The 24,856-nt window shown below is 41.5% G+C and overlaps 1 protein-coding gene across 3 annotated transcripts in view; it reads right to left on the bottom strand.

Moving 5' to 3' along the window:
• Positions 1 to 24,856, bottom strand: part of PDGFD (platelet derived growth factor D) — a 148,453-nt gene that overhangs the window by 51,297 nt on the left and 72,300 nt on the right. For 2 of the 3 annotated variants that reach the window (XM_075491024.1, XM_075491027.1), the window contains exons 2-3: positions 10,212 to 10,416; positions 6,027 to 6,207 (exon numbers count right to left, since the gene is read on the bottom strand). In XM_075491024.1, the coding sequence (XP_075347139.1) occupies positions 6,027 to 6,207; positions 10,212 to 10,416 (386 nt within the window). The remainder of the gene's footprint in view (positions 1 to 6,026; positions 6,208 to 10,211; positions 10,417 to 24,856) is intronic. The other variant, XM_075491026.1, reaches the window with a different exon arrangement.

Genomic DNA, 24,856 nt, shown 5'->3' with positions numbered 1-24,856 from the left:
CTAAAGGCATTTTGGAAGGTGTGATAGGAGGTTGGAGGGAGAAATAGCTCTTGGTTAGATGCAAATGTTGGAATGAGTCTTTTAATTAGGAACTTTGGCTGCCCCTGGAGCAGCCAATGCTGCCTGTGAAACCGCTCATCCACACGTGCCTTCTCAACCCAGGTATGTCAGCTTTCTTATTGCTGAGCTATCTGATCCCCAGTTTTGATTCTTTTGTATCCTTCACTATCTTTTGTTCTTCTCTGAGTGCTGGGAGAACTGGAAGGTTCCTGCCTACCATGCTGCTTGGCTTGTCTACCACGCCACGTTCATTTCATCAAACCCTGCTAAAGGACGGATTAGGTCTGTGCGATGAATTAAGCAGCAGATCAAGGCTTGCTGGACTCTCAGGAATCTTCATTAAATGGAAATCATTGCTCCTCCCCATATTAAAATTACTCTGAGATGCTTCACGTCTCCAGATGCACTGAGGCACAATCTCTCTTTTTAACATGCTGTCATTTTATGTTGCTTTTTAAAACATTATAACACCTTCCAAAGTAAAAAAAAAATTGTGCATAGATAATCTCTTATCTCCTCTGCTTATGTAAAGTTAGGAAAGGAATGTTAAAGATTTTGAGCAAGTTTTATCTAATTAGAAAGGACTTAATTACTTCTCTTCTGAAAGATGAGCCTCTGGCTGATAATTTTATGAGGATAGTATGCCTTGAGCAAAAACACGGAAAATAGTTTTCTGCCAGAACTTAAGAAAATAGAAGTTTCATCATATAGATTGTTACGAGTTTTGTACATGGGTAGTATTTATAAAAAATCTTTGCTGTCTAACATAGACAGGCAATCAAAACTGAAATCAGAGAAAGCAGCAGAAGAACAAGTGATAAAGCTTCCACGTGTAAGTTCTTGCTTCTTCATTGTGAGATCTCTTTCATGTTCAACCATTTTATTAACCAAGACATTCCCCGTCACCCCATTTCTCTCCTTCCGTACCCCCAGCAATTTACTGGGATTCCTTCTGTGGATTATCCACAAGCAGGGAAGGTATTCATGCACCATTATCACGCCTGTGGCCACATGAGATATATTATACGGGTTTTCAGGCAAAATATTTTGTCTTGGAGACAGAAATGAAATGTCTATTCTGTGAAAGAAGTGACAAGCTAAAACAGAAGCACAGCAGCAAAGACTCATGCAGCTCCTGGGCTGGATTCAGCTCTGTGGCCAGTGAAAAAGCATTAATCATCCTTTATGGTCTTTATGGATCTGTATTCACACTGGTGGTTGAATATTTTTGCAATCGTTTTAACTCTTACAAAGAAGTTTATTTATTGACTTATTTAAAAAAACTGCAGCCTGGTGCTGCATTACTTGTGCAAACAAGTCTGCTAAGGTACAGGGAGCCAGTCGCTTAACTCAGAGTGATTGTGAGTACAAATATCAGGACCAGGTTCTTATCCTGCCCATTTTCATTTTCTGATCATGCTTTGAATTTCTGGTGTTTTCTTGTGAGCTTAACAGACAAGCATCAAAGAGTTTAAGTCTAGTATTTGAACTATCTTTGACTGGTCAACATATTTTTTTGCACGGACAAGTAATTAAATTTTATTAGACTGCCTGTGGTGTCTTTCCTCACAAAATACACATTTTGACATATAAGTTTATCCTGGGACAAATGCACTTATGGTCTCCTGTTTAGTACCACATGTCCACCATTGTTGGTTTACAATTCCCAAAGAATTAAAGATTGCTCTTGATGCCATGTGATGTTTCTTAGTCATGAATCATATTAAAAAGAAAAGAAAGGTAAAAACACATATATATGTATCTATGTAAAAAGATGTATATGTAAATATATATTTTTTAACCTTCCAGCTTTGTATATATGCATGTTTGTACATATATATATGTACATATGTTCCAAGCTTTCTTGAAGCCCTTGTTTCCAATAATGATTTTAGTCAAAGTTCCAAAATATGGATTTCTTTAGGATTAATGAAACAATTGGTAAGGCAATAAAAATTTACTGTTATAACCATATAACAAATATGCGCCTTTTGTAATAAACTTAAAATAGTGGTTTTAATTAGCAAATGGAATCCAACATTTTCTAGTAGTGTCATTAAAATGAAATTAGATGCAGGGCTGGGAATTTTAATTCAAAACATTCACCTTTATTGTTGGAACATGTTCCTGAATGAGTTCCTAGATTGTTTTAGTAAATGTCCATGCTAATGTACTTGTAAAACATGGGGTCCAAACTTGTTAACATTCCCTTCTCGAATTAGGACATCAGAAAAAATTCACTTCAGAAGTAAAAAGGGGATTGTATAAAATTACTTCAATCAAGCAAAGATTATTTCCATGTGTAACAGTGTAACTTAATTTACATTCCTACATCTCAAAATAATTGATGCAGTATTTTTAGTAATTATTGAATATTTACTTGCTACATGCAAGATCCCTCCGTTGAGGTAACTGCACTGCAAGCAGCGGTGGAATTAAATTTTACTTTTGTGGCAATATGGAATATTCATATCACCTACTTTAAGGTGTGCAGCCCAAGGACCTCTCTCCTGACAGTGCCTACCTCCGCTCTAGCAACTGTGTAAGTACCCTAAGACGACTTATCTTCCTCTGTATCACATATTTCTACAGCGTTTGTTGTGAAACACTATGTCCTTCGAGTAAGAAATTACATAATGCGTGAGAAAAAAAGACTGGAATACCTCAGTGCCTTCTATACTGCAAATTAGAGTTTCTAAGGCAACTCAATCACGAAAAGTAAAAAGAAATAAAAATGTTCGAGAAATAAGCATTTTAAGTGATAATGGCAGGGAGGTATTTCAAACAAATTTGCAGCTGAGGCTCATGCCTAATAGCTGTCCAGGGCTTGCTCCAGACCATTTTTGCTCTAGGTCTGTGAAGCTTGAAGGAAAAGACAATTTTTAAAGAGATTCAAGGGAGACATTTCTCTGTGTGGATACTCAGGCTAAGCCAACAAACTGCACAGCTACAGCTGGGGGCTTTGAGTGTGAAGTGTCCCTAGACACCAGCCACCAGCTGCACATACTTGCCTACTTCTGCACCGTCACAGATAGCACAGAGTAGGAGTGACTTTTTCCAGCCACGTTAGGACACTTTTGACTCTTATTCAACTTGGGATAAGCAGTGGGGCACACTCAAGTCACTAATAAGCTCCTGGAGTCAGCTCCACCCTGGAGCTCCCATCCCCAGGGAGTCCTATGGCTTCATGGGGAAAGAGGGGATCAGGGACAGGCAACAGGCAGCAACATGTTGGATCTGCCCCTTCTCTCCAAAACCACCCTCACTGCTCCCCCTCCAGTCTTCCTAGTCCCTCAGACCCACAGAGGGGACGGCAGAGGCAGAGATGCCAAGAGGCAGAGGACGCGGGCAGAGAAGGAGGAAGAGGAAGAAGGTGGAGGGAGCCAGCCTTGGCAAGCAAAGTTTAGCAAATGCTGTGTTCAGATGCTCAGACTTTATTTCACAGATCTCTTCCCTTGCTCGTTGTCCCTTATCTTATATCGGGACAGTTAATTACTCCCACACATCCGTATGGCTTTCAACCTTGTCCCGTTAAGGATCATCCTTGTATTTTTTTCAGTCAATTTTCCAGAGTCACCTTGAATTCTAATCCCACCATCCTGAGTGACTGAGCCTGTCCATCTTACATGAGCTGCTTATTTTGCATGCCTTGTTTTACAAGGACAAACATGATTTTCATGGATACAAGTCAAATTTATGTCTTCTCTAGAAAAATAATCCCTTTTTTTTTTTTCTCTAAATGGTACCAAAATGTAAAGTTAATGCAAAAACACAAGTACATGAAGATAATGAAGTAGGTTTCTGCTAAGCTCTGCAGTGCCTCATTTGTGCCTCATGCAGACTGCTGAACTAAGTAAAAACTTCATCTGCATCAAATGAAGTGAACTTAACTGACTTCCTTGAAGATTCATAAATGAGAAGGCCAGAGAACAAGGCTGCGAGGCTGTTTGGCTGCATGCGGAACAGGGAGAAATTCACCCAGCCATTCTGGCACCACGCGCAGGAGGTGCAGCTGATCAATAAACTCAAGGGAACTTTCCAAATCGCTTGCTTCAATTTTCTCTGAAAAATGATCAGTCAGAGTCTGGTATACAAATAAACAACAGCCATGCAGATCCAAACTCCAAATGTAATAAAAAAAAAAAAAGGGAGTTCAAGATTCGCACATATCTTGTGCACCATTTTCCAAGAAAGCCCCCACAAGTAGCCTTGTCTTGGGGAAGGTTACAAAGGAAAGAAAAAAAGCAATGTAAAGGTCTTTCATTTCATCTGATACAAAATACCATATGTTTTTACATGCTTCATTAATGCTCCTTGGTTTGCCGTGTAGAAACGCACAATGAGTTCAACCTTCAGGGGTCAGCAGTGCTCAGCATATCTATGAACTGAGCTGTAAGCGACTGTGGGGACTATCGAATAAGGGCTGACTCTGCTGAATATTAATCCTGCAGTTTTAGGTTGGATGGTTTGGAATCTGAAAACCAGCTAAGTACATATCACCCTCCATCTCACGGCGATGTGCGAATGTCATGAAGTTCCCTTCTGAGAAAAAAATGAGTATTTCATTCAGAGGGTGCATTTGGAGAGTATTGTTCTGAATAGATTTGCTAGGCTGTAAAATTCTCTGTTTACTCATAGTTTTGAAATTAGATAAATACAGTAGCCTTTTTTGAGCTTTCCAGTGCAGAGAGTCCTGTGTGTTGAGTGATAACATTCATTTCTGGAAAGCCCAATTCTATCAGACTAGCTGTACGTGGTCTGGAATAAAGCTTGCTAAATGCAGCAGAGTTTTTGTGGCTGCACTGAAATATGAATAGTGTAAAGAGAGGCTGCTTCACCATCTCATTTTTATGCCCAGTGGTCTTTCATAGACTGTTCTGCCTAAATTTTAGTTTTAGTAGATTACTTTCAAATTAGAGTAAATTAGAGCTCAGGATTTACTCACAGTGCAATGCCTTACTCCACTAGAAGCCTGACAATTTAAATGCAAGGGAGCATGATCTTTATAACTTTAGAGTTGTCTTGACAATGTGCTGTTTATGGACTCTTTTTAGCATACATAGGCATACATGCATGCAAAGCCGAGAGTTGAAGTGAAATGACTCAAACAGTGGATTTCTCCTGTTACAGCATTAACATTATTGTTATTCCAGGCTTTCTTATTCTTGTTAAATAACAGTGGACTGAATAAGAAGGGAATAAGAAGTGTGATGGATATGAAAATATAATGATGACAGTATAATAAAGTAATGCTTACCATTTCCTGAGTGTTTGCAAAATCTGCCTCTTTCGAGCTACATTGCACCAAAAGCATTATAATATTAATCACGACATTACAAAGGAATACATATTTGTATCAAAATCTACTTAGAGTAATGAGCATTCCTGCTCCCTAAAGACAAAACCAAAATTAAAAAAGAGGAGGTTTTCATCTCACTGAAACAGTACATGATACACTGCTAATGCCATTGCATATGCAAAAAGGCACATTTATACATGGTTAAAAATACAGCCTGAGCCTTAGCACATTGTCTTGCATGTAGAATTTTACTGCAAGTAGAATAAACTACTCCGCATTTAACTCAGAATCACAGCCATAACCCCCCAAGGTATTTTTATTTGACCTCAAATGAACATAAAAAAGGAGTTCATAGAGCAGCCATTTCTTTGCTATTTCTGCAGCATCTGTCAAGGCACTGGCAGTGCAGCCTCAGTGCAGAAAGTGTTAGTGCTTCTGAAACATGTTATTAGTGTAAATCTCGGCCTGGACTTGACTTTATTTTATATTTAATGGCAGGATGTCAAAAATACTTTGATCTGCATTAATGTAGTTGCTGGGATTAAAATACTTTCAGTCAATTAGTGTTTTGATCCAATGCAGTTAGCTACACCACCCAGTCTTCAAGTACTGATGCTCTTTTACACTACAATCTGTCTCTCACCCACGACACAGCTAGGTGACTTACCACACGGGAGTAACAAATCTTGAATCCAGGTTTAGCCACAAAGTAGTCATCGGATTTGAAGGTTATCTTTATCTGATTTGTTCTTGATGTTATTCTTGGAGGTGCTTCCTTGTGTCCACACCACCGTCCTCGTATAACTGTGCTGGTCTCTGATACATCTTCCACTTCCACAAAGTCATACCTGGGAACCAGTTTGAAGGATTAGTTTTTGCCAAGTCTGGTTACAGAAGATGGTTGCAAACAGACACGAGCACAGCTGGAGACAAAAAGACAACTGTACCCCGTTCTCCACTGCAAAACATCAGACTAAATATTACAAATGGTGGACATGCTCGCGTAGCACAAAATACACTAAGCTGCAGTGTGCTTCGTGCTCAAATGGCTGATTTTTGGGCTCCTGGAACATGACAGACAGTATTTTCTACCATGTTAAAATGAGGCACTTGCATGTGCTTAGTACACAGTAAACATACGCATTGCATTTCATGTGGTAGATAAATAATTTAGAGACCTGATAAAATATTATTTAAGGCAGGTTGCCCAAGCTGAACAGCTGCAAGCCCTTGTGCACTCTTTGGTGGTTCCCCAGCTCCCTGCAGCAGCAGCCATCAGCTCCCGCCTGCTGCGTCTGTCGGAGGGCTGGAGCTGGGCTGCTGCCGTGCCAGGAGCAAAGGGAGATGCTGGAGGGACACAGGGCAGTGCGTGCTGACGAAAGGTGCTTTTTAGGACCTGCTTCGTAGGAGGCATGGTGCTCCTGCTAGATGGTTTGGAAAGACTCGTTTCAAGCTTTCAAGCAGAAAAGGGCAAGCTGGCACGCTGCGTGCTGCGGCGGGGACTCCGCTGCTCTTCGCCTGAGCGCTGTCACCAGGGGAAAAGCAACAGCACGTCTTGCCCTGTGCAAGGTCACGCCTTGGCCAGGCACCTGTGCCACAGCCCAAAGAGGGCTCTGCCAGGAGCAGGAGACACTAAACCCCAGGGACGAGAGGACACAGCGACAGCACTCACTGCCACAGCCTGCGTATTTGCTGGCTTGGGTCATTTACTGAGTTCATTTCTTGAGCTGGAGTATAAGGAAAGCAGAGAATGAAGTCCTGATCTCACTACGTCTATGAGAAAAACAGTCCTTCCATATCTGTGGAGGCAGAATTAGGGCCCACAAATTGCGGCCGGCAAGGGAGAGGTGATGACAAGAGGGGCAGGTTGAGCGCAGGCAACGAGAGATGGGGAGAGCTGCCGTCCCCACAGCACTGTTAAGCCCTAAAATTTTGGAGGTCTTTACCAGGAAAGGCTTTTATTACCAAAGCATGTGCTCCCTCCAAAGAGGGAGTTTAAGACTGCTAACTGATTCTTACTAGAAATGTGCTGTTCCCCACCCCCGGGTCTGCAGGCCAGGCGCCCGCCTCCCTACCCAGTTGTGGGAGCTAAATAGCTCTGTAAATAACAGACCTGCTGTTCTTTTTCTGCTGAGAGCCCATGTGAAAAAAACCCCAAGTACTATGTGGCTTGAGAATATCAGCACTGCTGCTTTTATATTCACCAACCCCAAATTGCACAGAACAGAAAATAACAGATCTGCCATAACCAAATCACTTAAATCTGCCTGAACTCTGCTGAAACAAACATTTTTCGTAACACTACAAAGCTTAGTTCCAGACAGAGGTAAACTTGTCTCAGGCTCTCTCCACCGTTCTCTGCTCCCACTCCCTCATGGTGATGGATGTGGTACCCGGGCAGAGCTCCCCACTGCCTGCCCGAGCATCCACCCCTGCCCCCAGGCTGCATGACCACCAGTCACCGCTTATCGTAACACGAGGGGTTGCAGAGTTTTCAGCATAAGATAACTTTGTAGGCTTTGGTGAAAATTTGCCCTGACTGGCCTCCACGTTTTGAGGCCAGGAGGCAGAATAACTGCTAGCAAAAATGGGGAAAATCCATGGGATTTCTGCTTTCAACAGCAGAGGCTTTGCTGCAACGATCATGGAGGTAGGCGCAATCTCGGTTGTTTTTGTGCATCTAAAGAGCTGGGTAATTTAATTGCTTTTCAGAATCATCTCTTATCAAGTGCCTGTGGAAATGCTAACGGCACTTCTAGAAAATTCTGTAAATCCTTGAATATTTCCCCTCCTTCAGAAACAGCTCTGCTAAAGTATACCTTTTCATTCCTCAGCCTGAATGAATTTCAATCAGTTCAGTTTTAATAGTATGCAAATTACAATAATTAGCATTAATGAAAAATTGAAAGAAAACACTAGGAAGTTTCTGGGAAAAAAGCATAAGGTCAAAAGCAAGTACGTAAGGAAGGTAAGGTGCAGAGGTCCTGAATTACTCGTCCAATATGCACAGCATTCAAGCACATGCTCAGCTTTCAGCATTTGTTTCAATTAAAACATGCCTAGCTGTCTCTCTAAAGCAGCACTGCAGGGATCGTCAGGGACTAAAGTACCAGAAAGGACCTAGTTTTGAAAAACATATTGAGCATTAGCAAAAAATCTAACTATGCACACAGTACTTAACAGGCTTAAAGCCATCACGAGCTGTCTGCCCGAGAAATTCCTCACTCTGGAAGTAATACTACACAAATAAAGGTCTTCCAGGAACACCAGGGAAAGCTTTATTGCAGAAAAGAATGTGGTATTTCTCCAGCTTCTATAGACACTACTGATGATGGAAGGTCTTTGCTTCTCTCTGCATCCTAAAGTAGCTGCTCCGGAAAGAGCAGGCAGACTGTCTTCCAAGATGGTCCCCAAGCCCATAATGCCGGTAACGGTTTGACTTCCCCTCACCGTGCCACCACCTTTAATGGCTCTTGACAGAGAATACTTCATCTATTTTTCCACAGTAAATTAGCCCTCTGTTTCAAAGTTGCAATGCTTTAAGGTCAGCCACAGTTTATCCGCTATGTAAATATTAACAGGACGCCTCTGTATGCATTAGGCTCTCAATCTGGGAAAGCGTTTGCGGTGCGGGGAGGTAACTGTCGTTACTGACTCTGCTGCTGATCTCCGACCAACAGCACCAGAGCAGAGCAGCAGCTGCCAAGACCATCAAGGTGTAGGGAAGGAGAGCCAGTTTCAGGCTTCATTCTTTTATTACTAAATGGAAACCAAATGGTTCTCTCTATTGGTAACATAGAAAATTAACAAAGCAAAACAAGACAAAAAAATCCACCCTGTAAAACCCCGCAGAGCTGCCAAACCCTATAAATGCAAATTAATTGACAAAGAAGATAAGATAAGCAGAGGCTGGGTGTGCAGAAATCCTAGCAACCCAGTTCTCTGCATAGATAAGGCGTAAGTAACAACATGATCAGGCAGAGAGCTGGAAGCCGAGACTTGAGCGTTTTATGTAAGTAGCATCAGAGCAATCTGCCTTTTGGAGCGCGCAGGAATCCTGAGCCTGCTCTCTCCCACAGAACAGATAGCTGAATAAAAGAAATATAAACAAAAAACTCCATGGATTTATACTGTTTTAGTGAATGTTGGCAAGATTCACCTCTGTGCTCTGCTAATGCAAAGCAGTTTATCCACCTGGGTTGATCAGCCAGATCAACGCAGCTTATGGTCACTTCTGCATAAAAGGGGAAACCAAAGCAACTGGGCTATAGTAGAGTATTAGATATATCAGTATGCAGAGTACACTGGTGTTTATGGACCTATATTTAAAGGTTTTAAAAGAAACTGTACCAGTGAAGAGTAACAATAAAGACAAACAAATAATTTGAAGAACATAGTTATATTTTTCAATGCATTTTTATCTGTCCCTCACGCCCCAATATAAACACATACCTACTCACTCACACCTCCCAGAGCCTTCCACCTACTGAAAAAGATGGGTTTTGCCTGGCTGAAACATGACAGAGGTGACAGAGGACAAAATCCTATTAAAGAAGTGCCTGAGTTGTTAGGTAGCTGGATTTGAGCATACAAGTGCCTTGTGCTTAAAATCTTATAGAAGGACTAAAACCTGCCAAAACTGCTTCAAGTCCAGGACAGCTCAGTTTATTTATAAACTCAAAGACCAGTTTGGTCTGGAAGGCACCCTTGGAGGTCTGTCCTCCAAGCAGGGCCATCCTAGACCCGGCCAGAGAAACCCAGGTTTTGGTTTGCAGTCTCATGCCAGTGGCCACATCCTTAAGCTCGAAGGTGGTATTAAGGAGCCCTTTGCAAACTTCCACTCACCACTCACCTGCAGATATCATTTTCAGGCTCCTCCAGTCCAAACTGATTATCGAAAGCCAGCTGGATCCTGGTGCTCTCCGGGGAGTGGAGCCGCCACGTCAGCAGGAGGTTCCTGGGGTAACTGCTGGGGAAGCGAGGACTGTGGATGCAGCCGTTCCCTGCCACGCTGATGGTCTCTTCTTTTCGGTACAAGTCTGTGAGGTGATTGCTCTCTGTTAGTAGTCACAACTTGTAGAAATTAGTATGTTGTTCCAGTTACAGGAAGGCAAAAAACACAACAGTTTATAACATAGCACAAATTATTTGCATTTAAAGTCTATAAAAAGTTGGGCCTAGGAGCAGTTATTATTAAATAGGAAGTACAGTGTATTTTCTCTTAATCCAGCCCCCTATAAACAATAAGAACAACAATACTCAACTATATAGACTCTATTTTATGATAAATATATCATTACTTTTACATTGATATCGATTATATAATTTCCTTCTCACCATTTTGGTTTTAAAACAGAATTCAAACTTTAATAACAGCTGCAAGCTTGAGAACAATGAAGTGAGACAGAGTGAAGTAAAAAGGTAAACAGCCCTGCTTCCCAAATTTGGTGCTCTGAGGAGAGATGTCCTCTGAACAAAAGCAGCAATAAAAGGCTGCAGGAAAGTGCGTGCGAGTGAGTCTAAGTTTGTTTACTGTGCTTAAGTATTTTGTCCCAGAAGCATGTGTTAGGTCACATTTTGATTTTATTTATATGGTGTGAATCATTTTCTGTCAATGGATCATTAACACAAATGGCTACTCCATGCTTACACCGATGTAACTGAAGTCAGAAACTGTCCCACCAACCATCTTATTGAGTAACTTCAAGACAAATAGCCAAGTCTTTACTTAATTAAAATTCCACAACTTCTGCCTGAGAAAATACTCAATTGTTCCTAAAGTTTACTTATACTGAGGTAAAGCCTCAGCTGCTGTAAATCCCTGGATCCACGAATAACAGGAACTGTGGCAAGACCCAGCTCTCTAGAAGTCAAAATGTCTTCTCAGTTGCACCATGCACTTGCATTGTCCAGCTGTTACTGATACTGGAATTTGGCTCCCAGCATCAAAGAACTGCAAACAACTATTTCTTTGTGCATTGACAACTTTAGTGTCATGAAATTTCGAGGATCAGAAGGCTCCAAGGCAACACGTAGATCATGGCATGGTTCAGTTCCCGGTTAAGACACTCAGATCTGAGCCTCCACCCGTGAGACACCTATCTGTGTTCCCCACATGGTGTGTGGGGATCTAGCGTTCAGTTCAGTTACTCACAGAGAGATTTCTAACACCATTTAAGACACAGTACGGTTTCCTGCCTGACCTCCACGAGGACAGGGAGGTCCAGCAGCACATCCAGCAGCCCCCAGCAAAAGTCCCATGGAAGCTGTGCTGTCTCGCAGAGCCACCTGCACGTGGGCAAGCTGAGCCCCTTCTCAACATAGCCAGTGCGAGCTACACCCAGACAGGTTCCTGAGTCAGTCACCCAACTGCATTGACCAAATTTGTACTTACTAAGGGAACCTGGACACTTGCTTTCATGTAAACACCTAAACTCTGTGTCCTAATCTTAAACTGAACATCGCTCCCAGTACTCTGCTGAATGTCAGGTCAACCTCCAGTTCCACTACAAACAACAGACATATAAAACTGGTGCCTTCTCCTGAATTTGGCTACTGAGGAAGAGCAAAGAGGGGGAAAATTTCTCCAAGCCATTCTATGAATGTTGGAAATACAAAACCAAAGTAAGCAACCAGTCACAGCCATCTGTCACACACAGTAATCAAAGTTTTCTCTCTTAAAATAAAATGTAATGTTTGACTGAAGCTTTCTAAGCTTTTTATATAAAGGAAGTATATTTGTTTCATAAATGCTTATGGAAAACAGGAACCCAGAGAAATGGTACAAACTTCATGGTAAGTACATCTATTTTTCAGGTTGCTTTTCACTGGTTCCTGGCTGTAAATACGTCCCTGCACATAGCTGTAAGCAAAGCGTGGTTATGTGTCAACAGTTCATTGTACCCTTCTGACAGGGTAATAATTCTAGCTTCCAAACAACTTGAAACTTAGAAGATAAAAGTCTGGGTTTCCTGTAAAAACTACCTCAAAGATCTATTTGTGACATCTTTCTAAGATCCTTTCATTCAAGATGAAATCTTCTCCCACCCTGAGCCACCCTTTCTAAGCAAATACAGCCCTGACTCCATAGCTCACAAAGTGCAGACCTAGCCAGTTTTGGTTTGTTTTGTTCTCTTTTGACCAAAAAATTTGCATTGGAAAAGTGACAATTCAGTGAAAATAAAGACCACCCACCTATCAGTTTTGTTGCAATTTTCATCAGAAACATCTACACTCAAGTCTGTTTTCTATTTTACTGTAATTATTTTTTTTTTCTGGGAAAAAAAAAATAAAGACACCTCTGTTTTTTTTCCCCTAATCTGGAATGAAACAAAATGTCCAGCCAACACTACTGAGTTTCTACTGAAATGCTGAGGACCTTTGGACTCTGAAAACACCCAGTACACCCAAGAGGACAAGATATTTCACAGGACTATGTCCAAAATGTCCAAAAAAAGGGATAAAAATAAAACAGTTTTGATGAAAGCAAATTCTGCACTTTTGAATGAAACAACCATTCCCTAAGTCAGAACAAAAGTTACTGCAGTAAAACACAGCAGAACTCATCCTATACCTAAGAGTACTTTGCTCTTCTTTCTTGGACAGCAAACTCTTGCCATTTTCCCACTATCAGCATGCATTTCACTGTGTGGTTCAATGTGGTTCATGCTTCTGAGGGAAAGGTTCCCTTTTCCCAGCCAGTCCTAGTACAGGCTTTACTCTGGAGTTGTCAGCTGCTGAGATTAGAGTGCTAGGGACAGTATCTTTTAAATGTGCTCATATATATACCCCCAAACAAAAAACCTGGGCACTTTACTCAGCACACCAGCTGAGAAAGTATGTTACTAGTGTTCTTGTACCCCAAGAAGATAGGCTCTGTCACGGCTTTTCATTTAACTTAAACTCTGAATCCCACAGACTGGGGTGCTCTGCCAGCAAGTCAATCACAGCTGACCAAGATCAGTGCTGAAATGTAATGGCTGGCACAGCTCCGCAGTATCCAAGTTGAACAGGTAAATGGAAAAATAAAGCCACACATGTTAAAAAGCTTAAAAATCAAAGCACAGTGACTTGTTATTTCTATCATGGTAAATGCAGTAATTATAAAGTCATTTTAGAGGAAAGACTGGAGAGAAGCATGGGGAGACAATGCTCAGTACAGTAAAACAGGGGATATAAAAATATTACAATATGGAGATAAGCCTTTTCCACAAAGCAAGAAAGTATGTTTGATGACAATCGCCATAAATACTTTTTGTATAACTCACATGGGACGAAATGCAAAGCCACTCAGGGCCTTCACCTGATACTGGAGAGACTCTTCAGGAGCTCTGAAACAGCTTGGTTCCCTCTTACCTCTCTCCCCATGCACTAAATTACAACCTGAAGTGGTGTAGCCCAGACTGGAACCAAAAGCACTACAGTTTTCTAAGGGGACTTTCAGTGGGATTTTGCAGAGTTAACTGGTTTGGATAGACACGGGAACACAGTCAACCCAAACTCAGTTTCTGGAGGAAAATAGCTTGAGGAGATGTGAGCAACTCCTGTACTTCTTGTAGCAACTATGATGCGAGACTAAAATGACAAGACCTTTCCAAGCAGACAAGCATTGTCCTCATCAGATACACTGGGGGACCTCGTGGAAACCAGACACTGGCCATGGGGAAAGTCAGGGAAAAAAAAACTTGAGAAAAGATGTAAGCAAAGGAAAAGGCAGTGCCTCTTTCAAGACACTGAACTGTCCCATGTTGCAACACAATACAATGCAGTATTATACAGTGTCCTGAATGTCACATACTAATTGTGTTCCATAAGGCTTTATGGGAGTAAACAAAAGATGACAGTGGGTAATACACTGCCTGTCACAGTTACTAAAAAGCATATAAAATCATTTCACAATGAATAAAAGTAGGTGTTAAGTCATAAGGCAAAAAGGCCATTTAACCAATACGCAGAAGGAGGATATTGTAGATGGCAGGAGCTACGAAGACATCCTTGCACTAGGGGAGGGAAGCTATCTCAAAAGGAAGATGAGTGGGAAGGAAGCTGGGAGACATCCTTCGCAGAGAGGCAATTCCCTGCAGAGACTCTGAACTGACTGGGAAGCAGCTTGCTCTACATTTTATTTATCTGAACTAATCTCTCTTTTCTTTTCCTCTTAATTCTTTCCCAACCACTAATTTTAAACATAATGGTATACATGATAGTCCAGCTGCCCACGTTAGAGCAGCTCCCATTTAAGTGCTCCAAGCAGCTGCATTTTCATTAGTGCTTGCCTTCCTCCCCCTGCATGGAGGGCAGCTGAGTGTCAAACTGGGAACTGGGAAGTTCAGCTCAATACTCAGAAAACTGTGCTTGTCTCAAGACTTTCCCCACTGTGGGTGCCCAGCACATCCAATGTTTCTCCTTCCCAGCTAGGGCATGTTCTCCTAACGCCATGCTGCATGAGCAGCAAGATTAAGAAACACAGATTTCATCCTGCGTTTGCTCTGGATGCCTGCGTTTCCTTGCAAGCTTTAGCAATGTATCAGCACATTCTTGTTAAAGCTACTCTCAGTCATGACATACCTACTACCGAAAGAAGTTCGCTTTTACTACTGTCATTCAAGAGACAACAAATTTCTTCACTAAAATAAATAATAATAAAAAACCCCTAAAGGGAATCACTGCTTGCTAATAGCTAATCTGACATCTGTTCTTGGATATCCATTGAGCAAGGAGAGTCCATAAGTGTCAATTCTTTCAGAAACAAGAATAATTCAGAGAATGACCTTGTCTAAGGACCTAACCAATACTATGGAATATTTAGTTCTACTTTTCTAAGGTTTCTGGAATTTTAACCTCACTTCCTAAGGTGTTGTCCTGTGTATAGGTTTGCTTCTGTCTTTCTTCCCCTTGCAGAAGTGGTTGGCCAACCTCAACAACTTTGATACAGTGGTAGAGGCTGAAAAGATACCACATTCTGACATGTTTTATGACAAGAAATATACCCTCTTAAATCCCATGGAGTGTAACTTGATGAGCTCATCCTCTGCTACAGCTGAGGAGAGAGTTGCTGGAAACCACATGAAGTTCATTTTACCACTCGTGAAACTATTTGTTATTTCAGGAAAGGACCTTGGGAGTTTACACGTGGGAGTTTTCCAGATATAACCCTCCTCCCCCACGGCTGCTCTCTTTGAAACAAATACAGCAGTCAATGGTTTGCCACCAGTTTTTAAACAAATGAGATAACCTTCGGGGAGAATAATAGCTCTTCAGTTCCTTCAGTTGAAAATTAGCCTGATCTAAATAGCTGAATCCACAGAGTGAGAAGCAAAGAACAGTAAAACATTTTTGAATCCAGGCCACAAATCAGTTCATCTCGGGGACAGGCATGCCAAGCAAGCTGTATTTATGGCAGCCTGTTCAGATATTCATTGGCTCTTTTATTCCCCCACCCTCCTGCAATAAGGAGAAACTTTATTTGTTATCCATAAGGTTCTCTGTAAATCAAAGGAAAAGATGACAGAGTTCATGGTTAAAATAGTGTATACCATAGCTGCTCACAGCTTGTTGGGAACATATAAAACTGTAAGGTCATTTACCTTGTTAATAATTTTTTTTTTAAGTTAATATAAACAATAAAATGAATCCTAGTCAGTGACCACAACATCACATTTCTGCTCTCTAATGAAGAAATAATACTATATGGTAGTAGTTGTCTTAGAAATCTCTGCCCTTTTAAGGAAAGAAGCCTAACACACCTAGGTCAGCTCTGCTCCCACCACGATTCACCAGCAGTTCTCCAAGAAGGCAGACCAAGGGAGGGAAAGGGTTGGGATTGCCAGTAATGAAACAGGAATTGCCAGTAATGAAACCCTGGCCAGGCTAAAGATTGTAAATTGTCTCTTATGGAGGCACTAAGCTGAGAAAACAGTAATTCTGGTATAAGGATGCCTATGTAAGAGTATATTGGGCCAGTGGATCCAGTCCAAAGCATTAATTCAGGTTGCTTTCAGCTTTATACAACTTCAATAGTCTCGTTTATTTCAAGGAGACTACAAACTAACTTATAGTTAAGCTCATACTTAAGGAGTTTGCTGGATCAAGACCCAAATAAGAGAGCAACATTTTAACACCACCCTATGTGTTACTTGTCACCCAGCAAGCGAGCAATTAAGAAGTGGACCCAAACCCCACTGGAGTTGATGAAAGACTCTCAGTTTGGTTGGCTTGCCCCTGAACTTCAAAGAAGCAGCTCCAGGTACCTGCTCCTTCTCTTATCGACAGGCCCTTTCTTTTTTTCAGGAGCATGAAAGATACTCCAGGCATCATCTGAGTTCAAATCCAAAGCATGACCCGTTCTGTCACTGAATCAATATCAAAAGATGCTGTGTGCACGTTCAGCCAAATTCAGACCTCACGTGCACTCCCTCAGCTCCCTCTGAATACCTGAGCTGTGTAGAGATCTTTGCTAGAATAATATGTTTTATATCTATATAGGATATATCAAAGCAATGAAAAATTGAGCTGTAGTTGAAAGAAGCAAAATTAGCCAGTGCACAATACCAGTACAGAAGGTATCAGAGAATGAAAAAACCCCAGCCATCTAAAATTCAGTTCAGAGCCATCATCCATTTTATAACAGAATGGTTAGTAATCTGCGGGTGCTTCTGTGCAGAGCAACCCCACGAGTCTTGGCATTATATAGTCAATCTACGGTTGAACAGGACCTCAGCAAAGACCATTTATGAGAATATTAAGTGGGCAATTGATAAGGAAGTCCAGGCATATAATTCATAGAGACAGCCTGTTAAAATGCTTCTCACTATAACAAGCATTATTTTATTTGCATTTAATAATATTATTTGTACTGTGGAATGTTCACCATCATAACTGCATTTGGAACGCGGTAATAAAGAAACAGTCCTGAAATGAAGAACAGGCTGGACTGCATTTTGGTGGGATGAAGGCTGTGACTCTCCTTTGTCCCCTTTAGTGGGTGCCTTGCTCAGACTTCCACAGATGAATACTGACAAAGCAATTCCTTACTTATTTTTATGGGGATATCAAACTCCATGATGTTTGCTTTTTGCAGTGACTTGTATTACTTGCCTTTATTTGACTTCTTGATAGAGATTTTGTTCTACATGAAAGAACATGCTGAATGTCTTATATTAAAGCAAAAGTGTCTACAGAAAAGTAACATATGTTAGGCCAACATATAAAAAACTTTGTTAACTGCTAGTTCTTTCACGGGTGGTAGTGTTGCAATGCATCTCTGTTGAACTCTTAAACCAACAGCAAACTGAATGTATTTTTCTCTTGGGATTCCATAATTAAGTATGAAAAAGGAAAATGTATATATCAAGAATGTGTAGCTCTAATGATGTGGAGTAAGACTAATGCAAATAACCTCATGATCATGAGAATAACAATACATAAAACCTTGAGAAACCGTGAGAAAAAATAAAGAGGGAAATGACTCTCCAGGTGCTGCAAAGAGCTTAAGGGAAACCTGATAACTGAAGCAGAAGTTTGCAGTGAGTGCCGACACCTCCATGAGAAGGCTGGTACATAACAAACCTGTGTGGTGCCTCGGACAAGATGATGCCAATTATGGACACAATTGCTATTAAGCATGAATATCAACACCGGATTTTGGCTCACATTGTTTTGCAAAGAACTAGCACATTGTGGACTTACGCACTCCAAATTTTCCTGTTTAGTCAGTGGCTTCAAGTAAGCAGACCTTGTGGGAAGCTTCCTTCAAATCCTCCTGGTGCAATGAAAATATACTCCTTTTTCATTTTCCCTGCATTATTTTTCAAATTTTTATGACCAAGCAAGGACTTTTTGCCTCAGAAGTCTGGCATGGCTCAAGTCTTAAAAGAGAATTTGTTTTAAGACATTGTTTTAGAAACTGTTTCAGTCACCTAAGACTCAACAAGATGTGGAATTTCCTTAAAGAAAGAAAAATGTCGATAAAAGGAAAGAGAAAATCCAGTCAAAGGGGGAAAGGCTTCTCATGTTAAACATATTGTAGCAGATAGACAAGCAATTACTGAGTGGAAGGTCGTATGTTAGAACATTAGGCAGTAAAAGGAGAAGCTGTTTCAAAAGACAAATCAAGGCAATTTTCTCTTGTAACGTGAGTTTCCTTACCCTCTGTGTCAGCACTGAAGATCCGAAATCTCTGAAAGGGAGTGAAAGGTCGCTTCTTATAATGAAAGTCTGGCAATAGTATTCTAGCAGACATCATTTTCTTGGACTGAGTTTGCCATGGGCATGCTTTTAGTTTCTTAGGGTCCGTATATCAACTGATTGCACAAAGATAAAAGCTTGTGGGAATATTTCAGTCCCTTTAAGGCAGGTGCGTTGAAGACCTAAGTACCTTAAAGTTACCTAGATCTTTAAAAAAAAAAAAAGAAACATAAGCAGATCTCATGGTATTAAAATATGATTGTCAGTAGTCCTTTCCTTTTTCTGTAGTAGCCTAAGAGCTAAATCTCTCCCAAGGAAATAGGAGCCTGTGTTGTGATTCTTCTATTTGTTTGAGAGAATTCAGACCACTTCTGTCTCCTCTCAAGGGACGGATGGGTTCTGGATGCTGCTTCAAAAATGGGTTGTCCATTTTCCAAGAAATGGTTAGAGGTAAAATGCAGAAGCAGTTCTTGGAGCAGGGATGAGAACCCAAGACTTAGCCACAAAGTAAAGATCCAGCAGCTTTTCTACTTTCTACTCCACGGCATGCTGTCCTGGGTCTCTGACAGTTTAGACCAGAGCACACCACAGCTCCCTTTTTGACCCCATGCATCAGTTTTCTTCTGCTGGAAACCACAGCAGTGGGGCAAACAGGGCAGTATACATTGAGGTCTTTTCCCAGCATAGAGGCAGAACACAAGTAGGGCCACACGGACAGCTTTCCACCATTTAGATAAAATCCCTGTGTTGAGAAACAACATTTCCCCAGTCTGGAAAGCAATTTAAGTTGTACATACTGAAAGTACAGAGTACTTTAAGTGCAGAGGTTCTTTCCTGTAAGTGCTTAGGATTTTCTCTGGAGGTTTGGCATCAGAATGCTGCAGAGCTGTCATGTGGATAGATACTGCAATTTAACAAAGTTTCCAGGCACATTCATAAAATTCTTGGCTGTGGCCTTCTTTCATTGTTATGATCTTGCACCAAAGGATCATCTAGAGATTTCCTTAGTCCTGCACCATAGAACGAAACTACATGTGGTGAAAGAGCAGGAGAGCTCATTCACTCCCAATATATAGGGACCAGCGTCTGGGAGGATGATGCTGGTGTACCTCAGCACAGCCCACAAGCTCAGGAGCTGCGGTGCCATGTGCAGCAACAATCTCTCACACCAGCACAGCCACATCCCGATCACTGTAAGCCAAAACCAAAATTGGAAATGGAGTTGGGTCCAAAGGCTCAATTTTACACATCCCAGCTTCCCAAGACCTTTCTGGAAAACCAGCTGTTTGGCTGGTTACCAAGAGGAAGCGATTGGAAACATTCCTTCTAGGCTGTGTGGGGGTGTTTGACAAAAAACCCAAGAGCCTAAGACGTTGTGGAGCTAAGCCACCATTCAGGCTCCAGTCGTACGGCTGCCCCGTGCAGTCCCTGCTGCAGCCACCCACCTGCGCTCAGCCCCAGCGGTACCGGGCGCTGCATGACTGGCTGGTCACAGCTCTGCAGTGCGGGTAAGGACGTCAGTAATGAGAATCACGGCACTTTTAGTTCCAGCTGTGGAATTTACCAGTTATTTAGTGATACTTACTGCATGAATCGCACCATCTAGTGCAAAACTTTGTTCTCTTACTGTTTCCTCATTGTAGTGCCCAACACTGGAGGGGCAACATAAAGTGTAACGTAATGTCAATTTTAAAAAATGTAAATAAAGCAGTGTAAAGACACACACAGGTAAAGGTAATTCCAAGATCAGAAGACTATTGCATTACAGTTCTCTGTTTAACAGTGGATGTCTCATTGGTTTTGCTCTCTGTCTACATGAACCTAGCATGTTCATTGTTAATTTTGTGGCAGTTGGAGATTCTGATCAACGTTGTGGTGTGCACTATGGAAACAAAGCAAGAGATAACCTCTCCTCTGAAAATTTTACAGTTTACAAGATAAAGGATGGAAGAACTAGAGAAACATTATATATATCATTCAGCAAACCAGTGATGGGACAAAGAATTAAATACATATTTCCAGATTTCTACTCCAAAGCCCTCATTGGGCAACGCCCTTAGAAAACCAAGTTTTTTTCTTTACCCACAAGTTCCTTAAGTCGGATGGGAAAATTACAAATAATAAAAATAATTAAAATAAGTTAGCAGGTTAGTTCCTCCTTTTCTAGCAAATTAGTTTACAATAAAAGGAAGAAGTGCATGGAGGTTTTCTTCCTGAGAGAAAGGTTTTCTTTCCATTTCACCCATTAAATATATTTCACCTCACACAATTTCAGCTGAAAAACATGTGATCAGAGCAGAACTGGGACCTTCTGCTGCAGATGTTCTCAAACCTTTCATAATATATTTCCCTATTCTTAAGTTTGTTAAGTGTTAGAGCCACAACAGATACTGCATAAACAGATGAAAACACATTGAAACCTGTTTGGAGGAAATGATATCCAGGACTCTGCTAAGACTCCATGGGGAACAGACATTATATATCCTTATGTTCTGAACAGGCCTGAGTACACTGTTGGCAAAACAAGAAGTAATTAAATAATCCTTCACTTTCATGGGCCTTCGATGAACTCTCACTTTTAAACGGAAAACTGGAGTCCCCAGTGTAATCACACTGGAGGTAAAGCCAAACTTCAAAGTTGTCCTTTGACTGCGGATTCAGTGAAACATTTGACAGAAGAAGAACTGAGCAGTTACAATGATGAATTCAGCCAGCTTTGGCTCCAGATCTCGCCAGCAGGAACATGAAGCAGCACATTTCACTCCTCCAGCTTTCAGAAGACACATGAGACGACGTAACATTAACCAGCAGACACTATTAGCACCCCCTCACCTTAAAGCTTCCAGAGAAGCACAGTGAACCGACCAAGCTCAGCTTGCCTCTACCTTGCTGAAAGCCTAATGCTGTGGAGACATGCTTGTAGATGTCAGGGCAGAAGATTTAAGGGAGAAATCTCAGGTTGTGCCTTATTCCTGTTGACCTAGATTGCATACCAAAAAAGCAGAGCAGCACACAATGGTGGTATGCATGTGGCTGGATACTAGACAGGACTTCGATGCTTGGCTCAGGCATGACTGGAGTAGGTCCCTGGGAGCATGTGGGACCCAGCACGTGGAGACCAATGCCAGGCCACCAAGGCTTGCAGCCTCTGGGCAGCCCTATGGTGAGAAGGTCCACCCTCCATCTGTGTTGGCTGCGGAAGTCAAAGGGGACTATTTCACTCCTGTCTCACCCCAGCTCTGTGCTGGTATTGATGTTGCACATCTAGATGAACGTCACGCGCTGGGGTCCTGTCCACTAGAAAGGCACAGCTGCATGTTGACTATTTAACACAGCTCCGAGCAGCTGCTTGGCCGGAGAGGAGCCTGATAAGAGGCTTATGTGACTGAGATAAAAAGGGTGAGAAAGTCCAATAAACACAGTACTCTCACATCATTCCATTTTGTGAACACCGTGTATCAGAGCTATTGAATGGAGACAGGCACATACTGCACCATTTCCTAGGAAAACATTTTTCCACACTAATGTTTGAAATGCAGAAGGCTACCTTGGCACTACCCAAACAAGTGACTTTTACTCAGCTAGCTCTGCATATCTTCATGGCATCTAGGATTACAGTCCAGTAAGACAAAAAATTTAGCATCAGTCCATCTCATAACAAGTCCTGCTCATAACAAGAACAGAATATAAAATGCCAGGGTTTTTTTATTAGCTTCAGCAGCCTTGAGCCAGATATTACCAGGTATGGCACCAAGAAAAGAAAAATAAATTCACCATAGTACTGCCTAAAACTATGCTTTGGTCAGTTTCCAGAAAAAAATGAGGAATAATAAATGTTCCCTTATTGCACTTAAAGCTCAGAAAATAACAGTTACAAGCCACTTCACTCTTGCCAGGTTGAACCCTTGCCCAAAAGAGGAAAAATGTTAAAGTTCATGTGTTTGACACAAGAAAGAGAAGCAAAAAATTCAGCTTGGCAGAACAGATATGAAAACAGGATTGATGACAAATTTGGTGTCACAACTGTATTCTTCTGGTTTCTGTTTGTTGGAAAGGATTCCAGAGACCTTTTTTTGTTGTTGTTTGTTTGTGCTTCCAACCTGCTTCAGTCATTCCTGCTGAGTTTATCTCAGTCTTTTCCATGGAAACCATGGAAGAATAGTCCATCAAAGGATAAAGTTTTAAACCTTTCTTGATTTAGAGACTTCAGAAGTCCTACTTTACAGCAGGCATTCAAGAGTACTCAATAAGACGGAATGGCAACAACCATTTTTGGGTTCCCTAGGGTGAAATGTTCTGGGTTTTTTTATAGATTAGTCTGTAATTAAGAAAATACCACAACTATGACCTTGAATATCTTCTAGTATAAACTATAATTAAGTAACTGACATATTTGGTAAATAATAGCCGCACAGCGTGTTACTAAAATCAGTTGTGAGTAGCGTTAAGTAGTGTTTTATTTAGACAGCCCTGCACTACTGTCCTATCAGATGCTGGCCTCTGTATTGATTTACTTCATTTAAAGCGGTTATTTTTTTTTTTGCATTCTCATGGTGCTCCTCATCTCACAACAGTTCCATCTTTCTCAAACCTTCACTTCTGATTCGTTACTAAACCAAACTTCCTACATCGTAAACCTCATGAGCTGTTGCAAACACTGATTCGCTCCGTGCTCAGCCGTTTCTCCTCTCTGCTCACAGCTGAAGCTGGGCAGCTGCAGGGACCAGTGAGATGCTGGACTCGGCTACGGCAGCAGGGGAGGGGAACAGACGCCGGCTCAGGGAAGCTGCAGGAGCACTGGGGCAATTGCACAGAGACGTTTCACCCCACCTCCTTCCCACACACCAGATTTGCCAACCGAGTCCTTGCCCTGTCAGTGCACAAGATGTGAGGCAGCATTTCGGAGCTGTCATCCTCGCTGTGCTCCCTGAGAGCATCATGGGCTACGGATGGGATGGAGCGTGCTGTGGCATGGGCTGCCTGTATCCACGCTCCCTCTCCGAATTACAGGTCTGTACATACTTTTCAAATCCATGCGTACGAGATTTGTGCAGAAAGTATTTGGCAAGGAGAAGGTGGTCCTCCCTCCCTCTGTGCCTAGGTGCAGCAGGGTCAGCGCTGGCACGCACTGGCAGAAGGTGGTGGCGTTCCCAAAAAGCAATAGGAAAACCTGAGATCCCAGCAGACCTGCAGGTCGCAGCCTGCCAAGGGTTCGTCCAATACACAGCTGCAAGGTAAAAGCCGTGAGTCTTCCTGATTCATTTGCTTTAATTAAGGGACTGGTAATCCCCCACCTGCCAATTCAAGTCTACCCATATACACATTTACTTGGTTATTTCATACATAAAGCTTTAAGTAAAATGCCTTTCTTTTTTGTTCCTACTTTTTAATGGATGCAGAGAACCATTCTGTCAAGAAAGAAACAAATGCTCCACTAAACCCATCTCAATGGACAATTTGTTTCTTCAATGCAGCATTTAAGTAATAAAGAAAGAATAACCATAAAATTCTCCTAAGAAACAAAATGAAAACGCCCTTAAAAAACACTTGTCTGAGGCATATTAGGATGCTAATAAACTCAGATCAGACATTTACAAACAAAGCTCACTCACCAAATCCATTTTCATAAAGCACTAAGACAACCTGGAACCAGATCATTTGCTTGTGTAAATCAGCAGCATCCTTATAGTGATCACAGCTATTTACACCAGCTGAGGATATGACCAGAGCAGCAGATGAAAGGGGGAAGAGAAAACTGTAAGAGCAGGATGAAGAATCTGAGAAAGAGCAGGAGCAGTAAACAGCCAGAGCAGCGATACACTGAACTCATGAGAAATTGAACTAAATGAGCTCCTAGTGATACCAGGGAACATTCAAAGTGTGCCTCTCCAACCTAGTAATTAGTTGAAGAAATAATGGATGTTTTTCATTCACAAGTTGAATTGGGGAGGGGAAGACTCCTATTTATATTAACATGAGATGATTTGTTTGATCCAAAGGAAAACAATTTCTTTTCATGCATTTCTAAACAAATATTAAAAGATAATATGCCAATTTTTTTTTGTTATTTCTGAATTATCTTCTGGACATAAAAGTAATGGCTGAATTGAGCCAAATTTGTGAACTTCATTCACTACTTTTCACATTTATAGTGAGGTTATAATTTGCTAGGGTTAGTAAGGCATCCTTGAAAGTCTCACCACCTGCACTGGGGACGCTCGTATGACTCAAGAGAACATCAGCTCATCAACCGGTGCAAATCAGTATTGTTCAGATGACTAAAATGGAGCTGGTCTGATTTACGGTCCCAGA

This window comes from Mycteria americana, chromosome 1 (assembly GCF_035582795.1).
Source record: "Mycteria americana isolate JAX WOST 10 ecotype Jacksonville Zoo and Gardens chromosome 1, USCA_MyAme_1.0, whole genome shotgun sequence".
Classification (NCBI taxonomy): Eukaryota; Metazoa; Chordata; class Aves; order Ciconiiformes; family Ciconiidae; genus Mycteria; species Mycteria americana.
The sequence above is the reverse complement of the archived record's forward strand: the minus strand, read 5'-3'. Positions and strand labels throughout refer to the sequence as shown.